Genomic DNA, 12,762 nt, shown 5'->3' with positions numbered 1-12,762 from the left:
TATACATCCACTTTTCCCACGTATATGTGCCTGCGCATTTTTTTGTTTAAAAATCATGCAGAAAATATTTTTTTTCTCAGTGGAAAATCTTCAGATTTTTAGTTGGATTACATGATACTTTATAACCAACTATAGAGCTAAGGATCACAAATGGCATTAACCAAGAATACTTGCTGTTCCTCAGTATATCGTTTTGGGACACACCTAATTCCTTCGATTTAAGGATATCAGATCTAGTCATACCTGTGTCATTATTATAGGAATAACGCTGGCGACTCGGCTACCTTTTCTGGGTAACAAGCGTGACGGTATCTTAAGGCCCTCCCCCCAGCAAACCTCCATACATTTACGGCGCAGAATTAAGGACCGGAGTATGCAGTTACACGAATAATGGTTTTAAAATATCGATTTTAGGTCCTTTTGAACAATTTAAACTACCAAAATGTTCCTTATTAAATTGTTTGTCTGTTAATATTAGTTGCAAATTAATATGTTTGTTTAAAAGATGCACAGCATGAATCAATTTTGTGGAATTTTTATAATATTTTTTATAATAAGACATTATAAACATATAAAAAAAATAAACAGCCAAAGTAAAGATAACATATAGAATAATGATATTTAGTGTTTATTGTTATTGATATGTCTAAATTATTAGTATAGTTACTAAAAATTCGATTAACACGCTTTTTTGCTAGGGCACCGCCTTAAGTGGTCACGTTTACTACTTAAACACTTGTAATTGAAATAGCACCTCATGTGAATTACCTTCTTGAAATCCCTCCATTTAATCTACACACTACAAGTGATTTGAACAATAATAATATACATAGTTCACGGTACTTTATATAAAGTTTTATGTGGTGTTTCAGCTTCTTCAAAGTTTTGTGTGGTCTTTCATAAAATAAATTTTATATTCGTATTTATAAAAAATAAGTAAATTATATTTAAGCATTTTAATACTAAAATATAAAAAAATATCTTCCGTAGTGTCCGCAAATCGCAAAGTAGTCGATGGATTGACCCGAAATTTTCACCTTTCATTCCGAAGTATGCCACGGAAACTAGAATTCCAAACGTTTTGAGTTCTAGATGAAATCAATTTTGAAAAATTCAAGAGTTAAAAACTTCATACTTAAAATAATTTGATTTACGTTCTTATTTAAATTCTTCCTAATCCTTTGAAATACTACCTCTTATGGATAAATGATGAATTGCATGAGCTGCAATTTTATGTCGTCTTCAAATTAGCTGCGCTGCCGCAGTCACCGATCAAGGTTAATCCACACAGAAAAGATACTCGCCACCCCACGCTTGTCCCGATGACGCAGCACTTCTCAGCAAATTGAAGGTGCTCTTAATACGATGGAGAGTGGAATACTTATATTTATATCAGAATAATTTTGACTGAGCCACGAGACGCGTGACTGGATAGAGCTATGAGGTAAATAAAACTCAAGATTTAATAACAATATATTTAATACCAAATGCCGTTGGAATGTACAAAAATACAATATCCATAACAATCCACCTTTGACTATTAAAAAGTTTCCTTATTATCTATACTTCTATACTATTATATAAAGCTGAAGAGTTTGTTTGTTTGTTTGTTTGTTTGAACGCGCTAATCTCAGGAACTACCAGTCCAAATTGAAAAATTCTTTTTGCGTTGGATAGCCCTTTGTTCGTGGAGTGCTATAGGCTATATATCATCACGCTATACCCAATAGGAGCGGGGCAGTAATGGCTAATCTCAAGAACTACCGGTCCAAACTGAAAAATTCTTTTTGTGTTGGATAGCCCTTTGTTCGTGGAGTGCTATAGGCTATATATCATCACGCTATGACCAATAGGAGCGGAGCAGTAATGACTAATCTCAGGAACTACCGGTTCGAACTGAAAAATTCTTTTTGTGTTGGATAGCTCTTTATTAGTGTAGTGCTATAGGCTATATATCATCACGCTATGACCAATAGGAGCGGAGCAGTAATGGCTAATCTCAAGAACTACCGGTCCAAACTGAAAAATTCTTTTTGTGTTGGATAGCCCTTTGTTCGTGGAGTGCTATAGGCTATATATCATCACGCTATGACCAATAGGAGCGGAGCAGTAATGACTAATCTCAGGAACTACCGGTTCGAACTGAAAAATTCTTTTTGTGTTGGATAGCTCTTTATTAGTGTAGTGCTATAGGCTATATATCATCACGCTATGACCAATAGGAGCGGAGCAGTAATGGCTAATCTCAGGAACTATCAGATCGAACTGAAAAAAATATTTTTGTGTTGGATAGCACTTTGTTCCTGGAGTGCTATAGGCTATATATCATCACGCTATGACTAATAGGAGCGGAGCAGTAATGGCTAATCTCAGGAACTACCGTGTTTGAACTGAAAAAATCTTTTTGTGTTGGATAGGCCTTTGTTCCTGGAGTGCTATAGGCTATATATCATCACGCTATGACCAATCGGAGCGGAGCAGTAATGAAACATGTTGCAAAAACGGGGAAAAATTATTAGTTTTGAGAGCTTCCGTTGCGTGCGCTGCGTAAACGATTAAAGTTATGCAACAATGATGTATGACGGGATTATTCCTCTTAAAAAGTTCTAAAAAATATATTATAAAACAAAGTCCCCGCTGCATCTGTCTGCCTGAACGTGTTAAACTCAAAAACTACCCAACGTATTAAGATGAAATTTGGTATGGAGACAGTTTGAGAGGCTCCCGGGAAACTACTACTTTTATAACGGAAAACTTTAGCCTGAAAAACTGTATAACGCGGGCGGAGCCGCGGGCAAAAGCTAGTATAAAATAAAAATATAGAGATTCTATAAGATCATGTATTAAATACTGATAAGCATTTACATTGTTCCAACCTTTCCATGGACGCTTAATGTAACACTAATGACGAAGACAAATAAAAATAGAATAGGACGGTATCACGCTACAAATTTTGCGTTTCACGAAATTTCTTATAAATTGAACAATTTTTTTTTTTTTAATAATTCGACCTTGTTAACTTTCTTAACCGAGGTTTCGATTAGCAAGTCCTGCAGGTGACTTCCATTGTCAGTTTTTACCGTATAAACAATCCCAGCAACCAAACTTCTGTAAATTTCAAATTACAGAAGCCATAAATTAATAAAATATTTTTTAAAGCATGTCAAGTCGTTGGTCCTGCACAGTCGTTTGTCATGTCGGATCGCCGTCTCACTGGATTATAGAGTGAAGGAACAGAGAGTGCACCCGTGTGTTGTACACACTTGTAGTATAATATCTGCGAGCTTGGCTGATCTCCGTTGAGATTAGCCGACGTAGCCAAAATACGGTTTAGAAAGAACCAATCTGTAAATTTTGAAGCTTGCAGTACGTCGGTGACTTGCATGTGTATAGAATTAATGAAATATTCCCAGTAGTGTATGCACATCCGGAAGTTCTTAGCAATATAAGACTCCGAGAACCAGTCTAAACTCAGCTTTACAAAATATTGTAGAATTAATTCACTGCCGTTTTCAATAAACGATCTCAAGTCTAAGGTATATCCTCGTGATCGGATCGTAGATTAAGATTGGGATAGTTTATTGAAAACGGCCGTTATTTTTAAATCCAAAATTACAAGTTCAATTAGTTGTTGAATTTGTGTACACGCGTTTACAAGTAACTATAGAGCATGTAGAGCGTGGGCGCGACCCACGCGCTCTGCACCAGCGACAGCCCCGCGCCCGCCGCCACGCTGTACCACAGCGTCACTATCACCAACATCTGCCATATAATGTGGAACACCATGAGCCTGGAATGAAGTATACACGTCATTAGTAAGCTGTTGCATCCGCCATCGTTCGCAATTTTTAAAATTAAAGAACTTTTAATATTACTGCCTTGACTGCCTCGGTGGCGTAGTTGTATTGCATGCCCGGTACAATAGCGCTATGAGGTCCTGGGTTCGAATCCCGGGTCGGGCAAAGTGATATTTGGGTTTTTCTGCTCAGTATCAGCCCGGAGTCTGGAATTTGTGCCCGATATGGCGATAGGCTCGCCCCCTATCACATCATGGGACGGAACATATTTGGCGAAAAGTGGGTGCCCTAGTTGCGACTCTGCATACCCCTTCGGGGATAAATGCGTGATGTTATGTATGTATGTACTTTTAATATTATCTATGTGCCATTTGTTTTTTCTGCTCGCGGCTCGGACGGCGTCAAACTTTTTTTTTACGTGCACAACAAAGTAAGCCCACTGCACCTGATGATAGGTGGCGCTCGCGGTTTCGCCCGCATGAATCGATGGCGCCATCTATACGACGCCAGCGCCATCTTAAAAGACTCAAATTAAAGTTCAAATATTATCCAGGGGAATAAATTACGGGGATAAAAGTAGTTTATCACGATGATCTATCTGTAGGCGAACGACCATTTTAAACGTAATGAGAGCAGGAGTGCGCGGCGATGTGCCCCGCGTCCCTTGTTATCGTGCCGAGTGGCGGCGAGTGACGCTAAGTCAGTTGCGAGACACGTGGACGGCTGCGCATGCGCTCGCTATTTGTCGGAATATTGTAGCGCATTACTAGGTATACCCGTTTCGTTATGTATTTATATTTTGTCACAATTATTGTCTCGGTACGTTGTTTTGTTTAACCGGCCCCGAACAGCACCTACACTATCTGTGTGCCACATTTCATCGAAATCAGTTCACCGGTTACTGTGATAACTTCTATCAAACATCCAAACACTTTCAATAACTTTCGAATTTATAATATGTCTAAAATATTTTTAATATGACTGAGGCAGAACAACTTGTAAACTAATACATACACAGAGTCCTTGTTCCTGGCCGACTGTAGATTCGTACTCTTCTCGTTGTTCAGGTACCGCCTCACGCCCAAAAGTAAGTTTTTGAAGTAATCCTCCCACTACAAAATAATTTTAGTTATTTATTACTTAACACTTTGTACAGGGACATATTGATATTGCATTACTGAATAAAACATTTTTTTTGCAATAAGGTACTAGAACTGTAGGTGTCGAATAGAAAAGTAGGAGTTGGGAACACAATAAAAGTAATTTTAATTTTACGCGCCCTAATGCTGCTACTTCTTCTCTAAGAGAATTCATCGCAGTGACAATATCTCATTTTCAGTCAGGCATACACTCACACTATAATCACATTAAACTACAAAATTATCAAACAATCATATTACTATTAGTAAAGTTGGGATTTTTAATGATCATATTTATTTATGAAAGATTTTTGGCTCATGTTAGAAGAGTTAAAGAGAATGTTCTTTCCTTTAGTATCGCAACGTCAAAATGACCCTGTATTTCATATATTTTAAAGATTAGTCTATTTTTATTTCTTACCAAGCTTAACCAAGCTGTTCTTTGTTAGTTATTTCCTTGTAAAATTATAATTTACCATTATGGTAAGTTAAAATGGATAAAAGTAATAAATTCTAAATCTATAAGCATATATAAACAATTAAACAGAATAAACGTTCTTTAGAAATATCACGTCTACAAAATACTAAGAGCATCACTATTGTTACTGTAAAAATCAACACTCACGTATAAAGTAGTGATGTCTATATAAAATATGTCTTTGTCGGTGTCGTTGAGTTTTTTCGCCAGGTCCATTGTGTTCGGGTTGTGGAACTTCCACTCGCTGAATATAAACTTTTCGAGGCGACCCAAAGAGTTCCACACGTTTTTGTGCAGGCGCCATAATCTGTGAAATATATGAAAATTGTAAATGGTACATACTTATTTATAATACAATTTCTGAGACTGCAAGAAATTAATATTTATTCTATCGACTTTGCTTTATCATTCAATACATTTGTTATTTATTTTAATTTTACGGCAAAGTCACTGCACTGCATCTGATGGTAAGCGCGATGGCATCCAGATAGAGTATCGAATGGCAACAGGTGGCTATCTCATGCTATTGGATATACCGGCCTGCTGCTTATATACGCTACCTTATACATTGTGTGTTCTTGAGCAGTTGTGATTCCGTATCTTTTAATAATCCTAATAATCATTTGCTCATCTTCAAAATGTTTTCCCAAACAACTACAACTTATCGAATATATTTTATTACGCGCGGAGAGATTTTTGGATTTTTCAATATTCATAGGGTCCATTCGTTATTCAATTTGTCTATCAATTGGGCTATAAATTGACCATGATGCATACTTCAATAATTCATTTAAAGTCCACTGCTCAACATAAGCCTTGTCAAAAGATTTCCACAGCAACCTGTTAGAAGCCCTCGAATCCAATATATTGCCTTTATAATAATCGTAACTTTAATTAAGTTGTATCTCCACTAACGTACGTCTAGAAGAGTCCATTGCTGTGTCCAATAATACATTAATTAATTACTAAGTACTTACATAGGCCTTCCGCCGGTTAGTCTAAGCAACGTGTCCAGCAGCAAAGCAGGGAAGAAATGTATGAAGATGGCCGAGATCCTGAACATCAACAATGACGGCACTAATTTGAGATGAGGGTACCTGTAAAAAATAACATAGCTTTTTAGACAACTTTGTGTAAATAATTGCTGTAAACGATTTTCCTACTTCTAACAATAGAAGTATAAAAAACTACAAACAAAAAGAAAAACAAAGAAAAGCCACGGTGTACTTTCAAGTTTTCTTTATTTTTTCGTGTTGAAAAAAAAAACCAAGCCACAGTGAAAAGCAAGAACACATTGTTTTTTTTTTTGAGTAGAAAAAGAAATTGCTCACCACACAGCACTTTTTAGAGGATATTTGTGTAACATTCCATTTATAGATGATTCTAGCATGGACCACGCGAATGGTTTCTGGGTGGATGACGAACAATGGTACACTGTGAGGCCGGACCTAAGAAAAAAAAAACAAATTTGACATTGTCACAAAAGATATGTCAATCGCCTTCTTGGTTAAATAATACGTAGCTTAGAATATTTAATATGAATCCCTCCTAGCTGAATTTTGTCCACGAAGTTCAATCAGGTATACAGAAGATATTATAGTGCACAAGTGTGTGCGCAATACACAAGCATTATCTGTTCCTTTACTTTATAGTCCAGTGAGACGACAATCCGACATGACCGCAGAGAGATCAGGCGCAGGACCTAGGACCTTACATACATGCTTCCCGGGGCACGGGGGTCTCACACCGCCACCTTCCTGACTCCGAGCTACGACTGAGTAATTTATAGATGGAAAATGCCACCCACATATATATTTAACCCGACCCGGGATTGGAACCCAGGACCTTATCTCCACAGTACTACTCGTACCCCGTACGCATTACAACTACGCCACGGAGGGAGAAAAATAATGTTATTATTTTATTAAGTTGGATAACACTACACTGGCGAAGGGTCCATATGACCCGATTCCTGCTAGCTTCTCTTTCGTAATTCATGTAAAATTTAATTATCATTAGAACGATTTGCGGACCGCCTTTATGAACATTAGTACCTCGTAGACAGTGAAATTAAATCTATATTTTGTGTCGGGTTACCTTTGGGAAAACTTCGACCTTCGTCACTGTATCACTATTTACCGTGCATTGCGTATTAACTACCATAATGTCCAGTAACCACACTGGCTTGTGTCCATCCAAGCAAAATACTATACTACAACATTGCTAAGTGGAAGATATATACATTGTATTGAATTTAGCACTTATAATAATTAACATTTATAACTCACGGTGCCTTTGCTGCATTCCATCCAGCGACCAGCAACTCATTGACCACCACGTCCACTGGTATGTAATCCGCTATGTTCTCTTTGGCTAGCGGCAGACGGCGAACTACGCCTGGAACATTTATTAAATATATAGACCATTATATACATTTATATATAGAGCTGGAGAGTATGTGCATTGATTGAATAAGTTATAATTTTTCGAAGAATGTAATAATTTAGACAAGTCATTAATAGGACGAATAATACTGTTGATTGACGAGGAATAGTCAACTTTTTGTAATAAATAAATCTTTTACTGTCAAGAACAGTGTAGAGACCTTGCCTTTGCCTATATAAATAAAAATAAATTTTACTGGAGTGCTGAAATAAGGTGTAAAAAAATTCTACAAGAATTCATGTTTTCCTACTTCTAGTACGAAAATTTAATAACAAACCTTTAGAGGCTCCCATGAGGAATCCCTGAGGTCCCACTTTGGAACATGTCCATCCTGGTACAGGCTCTTTCCAAGCACCAACAACTGTAAATACGAAATTATAGTTATAGCCTCACCGTTGCACTTATGTATATACATTGTTAGAATACTTTCTCATCTTCATGTATTTACATAATTTAACAGACATAAAAATAGATGTATTACAATACTTAGCAATAACATTATGAATAAAAAAGCATTATTTTCTAATGGAAAGGACAGTTTTCTGGTTCCTGTTAGAACAAAGATTGATAAGATTTAAAAAACACTTTTTTTGTAGTACAATATTGTATTTCCCAACTTGAAATTGGCATAATGTACAACAATTACCATAAAAACAAAAAATATTGTACTTTTACAACAATATTTTATTATGATTTCAGAAAAGTAAATGTAAGTAAGTGATTATGAACTCACTCATGGTAGGCCTGACTATCGTGCAGGGAAACTTGTCAGCACACTTCACCACCTCATGCTCTGCCAAATGTTTTGTGAATGTGTATGTGTTTGGATGGTCCTTCAGCAATCTGGAACAAGACATTTCATAAGTCAAGTTACAAAGTGATAGTGTCTAATCACAGCAACATACAAGCAAGTAATGGATCAGCTGGTAAAGCTTGGATGACTATACTATTATATAAGCTGAAGAGTTTGTTGGAACGCGCTATCTCAGTAATAACTGGTTTGAATTGGAAAATGATTTTAGTGTTGGATAGCTCATTATCGTGAAAGGCTATAGGCTATATGACATCATTCTATGACTAATAGGAATGGAGCATCAATATTGCAAAAATGAGGAAATAATTATTCCTTTTGAGAACTTCCGTTGCGTACGCCCGCGGCTCCATACGCGTAAAAACGTATTTCCGCGATAAATGTTTACAAACCTACAAACAAACTCGTAAACTTTCCTCTTTATAATATCACTATAAATATGATTTACTGGACATAATGAGTCTGCGTGACATATGCATTGGAGTGCCAGACAGTACTTTATAATACTAAGTTCTGTATGGTGTTGCCTGTTTGTGGGTGGTCATATCGCTGACCATCAGGCAAACCACATTATTCTTGCATTCAGTTACTTTAAAATATAAAAGAATTTCATTACTTTGGTTCAATCTGGTCCAGTGCCTCATCACTAAGAGTGCCCACCAAGGAGATAACTTTCTCGGCATCTTCCGGAGCATCATACACCTTCTCATGAGCCTCTGTCAAATAAGAGTTCACATACGCCGAGGATACATGGATCATCACCTGAAAATATTTATACAAATGTGTGTAATGTTTATTTATTATAAAATGTTTTAACTGAATCCTTTATTATAATATTTATTTATGATCATGCAAGCAATTATAAAAAAACTGATAAGCGTTTATCCTGCTAATCTCTAATCATTTCTTCATAATTCCAATATATCTATCAAGTCAATTTTTATATGGGTATTTCAAGCTGATACTATATCTTTAGGGGGCTTATTCCACACTTCCACCACTCTATTACTTAGAAAAGCTAGTTTGAAATTATGATCCCTGTGGTAGATATTTGTATAGGGCTTAAATATTTTATGAATGTCTATAATATCATAGAATTAGAATAATCTTGTGTAGTTTTAAGCTTAGTGTTCAATAACTCATTTAGAAATGATCATGGAAATAAAATTATGTATGTGATATAAACTCACCCTCAAATTCTTAATTTCTTTACATAGTGTCATTATTCTTCTAGTACCAAGAAGGTTTATGTTGACTGTTGGCCTGAGATTCTCCTAAAAAAGGTAAAATGAAATGATTAGTCTTTAATATACCTCATACAATGTGAATGCTGTATATATTTTAGGCTTCATTATGTAAAATTAAATACCTTAACTTTTCAAAATATTAGAACACTCATAAGTTTGTTTGTTTTTGACCTAACTTAATATATATTTTTGCAATTTAAGGGCCATCTTTCATTAATCAGGCAGAGTGATATTGTTTTACAGTATCAGCAAGGGGTTTGAAATTTGTGCTCAATAAAGAGGTAGGCTTCTATCCTATCATATCATGGGATGGAATACACACATTGAAATGTAGGTGCATCAGTTGCACCTCTGGTAAGGTGTGTATATACTATGAAGTATAACATTTTTCATATATACTAATGCTACTACTTTTTGGGATTAATAATCCACTAGTCCCTAATCTTACAATAGCAGTAACTAGCTACATACAATTTATGATAAAATTTTACCTGAAAATCAAGAGTGGCAGCGGAATGTATAACAACATTGACATTGTCCACCAGAGTCTGTCGGTCCTGGGCGCTCAGTCCCAGGTTCTCCTCCCCCACATCGCCAGATATCGGCACCAGCTTATTGAATATATCAGTCGTGTTTGTTTCTAACAGTTTTTCGAATATCTAAAACCGAAATATAATTTATTTATTTTTGTAGCTGCATTATGTCAATTTAAGTTTCCTAAACATCTAATAAAACTTTTTCTGTCATTGGGTATAAATATACTGCTCTACTACATGTAGAGCATACAGTAATTACTTATTAGCAAATTTTAGTTTTATAACCTTAAAAATGTTCAAACTAACCGGGTTTTTGGGAAATTCCTCCAGTCTTTGTGATATCTCCTTGCCTTTCTTCGGTCTCATCAGTAAATATACCTTTCCAACATCAGGAATACTGCGCAATATTCTTTCGATAAGGCACAGCCCGACAAATCCCGTGCCGCCAGTAATAAAAAAGTTTTTGCCGTTATAAAACGCACGTATTTGAGATTCTTTAGACATTTTCGACGATTTCACTCTCACTTCGTGTTATGATATCTGTAAATAATTCAATTATAAGGTTGTTTTGAGGTTTAAATTGTTGTAAAGCCTGTGTGATAAATAAAAAATGATATGCATTAGACAGTCAAGCTTGAATTGACCTTGAAGACCGAGACTTGATCGAACTTGATCTTGACGTCTGAATGATTGATGACTGATGACACTGACATTAAACTTATAGGGCGCTCATAGAGGTAACATACGGGCTACCAAACTATCACGTCATTCTCAATTTTATCTCAATAATATTATCTAACTTCATCCTTATTTATTTACTTACATAATAATATCATAAATAATTGTAATTTCTTTTGGATGTTTATTAAAAGTAAACGCAGAAACTACTGAACAAATTTGGATAAAATTCGCCACACATAGAGACTCAATCTTCTCGATAATTATATTTATAATACGCTATTTTTTATTCTGGTAATTCGCTCCCGTGGGAAATACATTATTTTTAAACTGATTTTCTAATACTAGATGGCGCTGGCGCCGTTCAGATGCTACTACTAGCCGCTACAGCATTAAAGGGACTTTTGTAGCAGGCAAGGTTCCTTGATTTTTACGCAGGTCATGCCGCGAACAACACTTTTCAGTGCAAAAGAAAAACAATAGAACTAAAAAAGTTAACAACTGAAATTATATATTCGAAATAAAACTACATCATAACTCATTGTTTATAATATGTTGAGCTACATGTTTAAAAAGTTATGAAATATAAAATAGTCCATTTTTATTAGTAAATAAATTTATCACTAAAAATTATCTACCTAATTGGCGTCTATACATGGTCGATCATCAACTCTTAATACATAATAATTATTATTTACACTGTATTATGTCGGTTCGTAGTATTCATAGTTTTCTTCACTTGGTTAGCTCAAGGCAAACGGGTTTTGTACCCGTTGCAGGCACATTACAATATAGTTCTTAATATGAAATGACTGCTATCTTTTGAGATTTGTGATTCCGCAGCGCTGGTACTTAGTACATATGGGTGTTACATCAGGCAAATTTAATAGAAAATAACAATATGTAAAAAGAAGATTTAATTAATGTAACGCTTTTCATAAGAAATATTTTTTTCTTGTGCTTTAAGGATGGGGATAAAATTTTTTGGTATTCCATTTTCTTGTAAGCAACTTTTAATGCCGATACCGGAAACCAGTTTTGTTTTTAGTTACTTCTATATCTTCATTACAAGCATAGACTCTATACAAAATACCTGATTTTATAAATCCTACAGCATAACACAAGGTCACTCATGATAAATACGTAATCGTTTTTTGTTAGTCATAATTGTGATGTTTTCTTATATTCAAGTTTACTTTTAAATATTAGTTCATACGAAACTTTATCCGAAAATTATTTTATAGGAAATCCTGCCAGTTGTTAAAACCCATTTTTCATTTGGCCTTGTCATAAAAAGAAGTAAACCCACCAAAGACTTTGTTGTGCCAAGACCTTCGCTCGTTACCCTGAGTAAATGCTTCTCATCACATTAATATTATATAAGCCGACCAAATACAAAACCCAGAATAATCTATGGTTCCAACTAAATCGTAAAACGAGAACTATTAATATTACCAGCGATAACAATTAAATAAGGGTTATTTATGTAGATGACACACTCGTCGTGCATGTTCTGTGTTAAGGGAAGTTATAACATCACAGAATGTAAATTGAGACAGTGGAATTTTCACCAGATATAGAGTAGATAATAAAATAAAATACGGTAATCGGCTGGGAAATTTAAAAGCAAT

General features: G+C 35.4%; 1 protein-coding gene across 2 annotated transcripts; it reads right to left on the bottom strand.

The window, feature by feature from the left end:
* Window positions 1-2,824: 2,824 nt before the first annotated feature.
* On the bottom strand, window positions 2,825-11,196 carry LOC115447175 (putative fatty acyl-CoA reductase CG8306). 2 transcript variants are annotated; one of them, XM_030174150.2, is made up of 13 exons: window positions 11,098-11,196; window positions 10,760-10,993; window positions 10,409-10,576; window positions 9,861-9,944; window positions 9,287-9,432; window positions 8,593-8,702; window positions 8,137-8,220; window positions 7,703-7,811; window positions 6,746-6,862; window positions 6,392-6,511; window positions 5,562-5,721; window positions 4,812-4,909; window positions 2,825-3,790 (listed from the first exon to the last, which is right to left on the bottom strand). In XM_030174150.2, exons 2-13 carry the CDS (start codon window positions 10,955-10,957, stop codon window positions 3,652-3,654), a joined length of 1,533 nt encoding a protein of 510 aa, XP_030030010.1. In that variant the 5' UTR covers window positions 10,958-10,993; window positions 11,098-11,196; the 3' UTR covers window positions 2,825-3,651. The 2 variants fall into 2 exon arrangements, with proteins under 2 accessions (XP_030030010.1, XP_037302937.1); XM_037447040.1 differs by lacking the exon at window positions 11,098-11,196 and having other exon boundaries at window positions 10,760-11,087.
* Between the last annotated feature and the right edge of the window lie 1,566 nt (window positions 11,197-12,762).

The sequence above is a fragment of the Manduca sexta genome, unplaced genomic scaffold (assembly GCF_014839805.1).
Source record: "Manduca sexta isolate Smith_Timp_Sample1 unplaced genomic scaffold, JHU_Msex_v1.0 HiC_scaffold_54, whole genome shotgun sequence".
Taxonomy (NCBI): Eukaryota; Metazoa; Arthropoda; class Insecta; order Lepidoptera; family Sphingidae; genus Manduca; species Manduca sexta.
The sequence above is the reverse complement of the archived record's forward strand: the minus strand, read 5'-3'. Positions and strand labels throughout refer to the sequence as shown.

What these genes read in the sequence shown, in the direction of transcription:
- LOC115447175 (XM_030174150.2), bottom strand. Translation starts at nt 10,957, where the DNA reads ATGTCTAAAGAATCTCAAATACGTGCGTTTTATAACGGCAAAAACTTT. An exon ending in TGGAATGCAGCAAAGGCACC is followed by an intron (nt 6,863 to 7,702) that starts GTGAGTTATAAA and finishes TTTTTTTCTTAG; the next exon opens with GTCCGGCCTCACAGTGTACC. An exon ending in GCCAGGAACAAGGACTCTGT is followed by an intron (nt 3,791 to 4,811) that starts GTATGTATTAGT and finishes ACTTCATTCCAG; the next exon opens with GCTCATGGTGTTCCACATTA.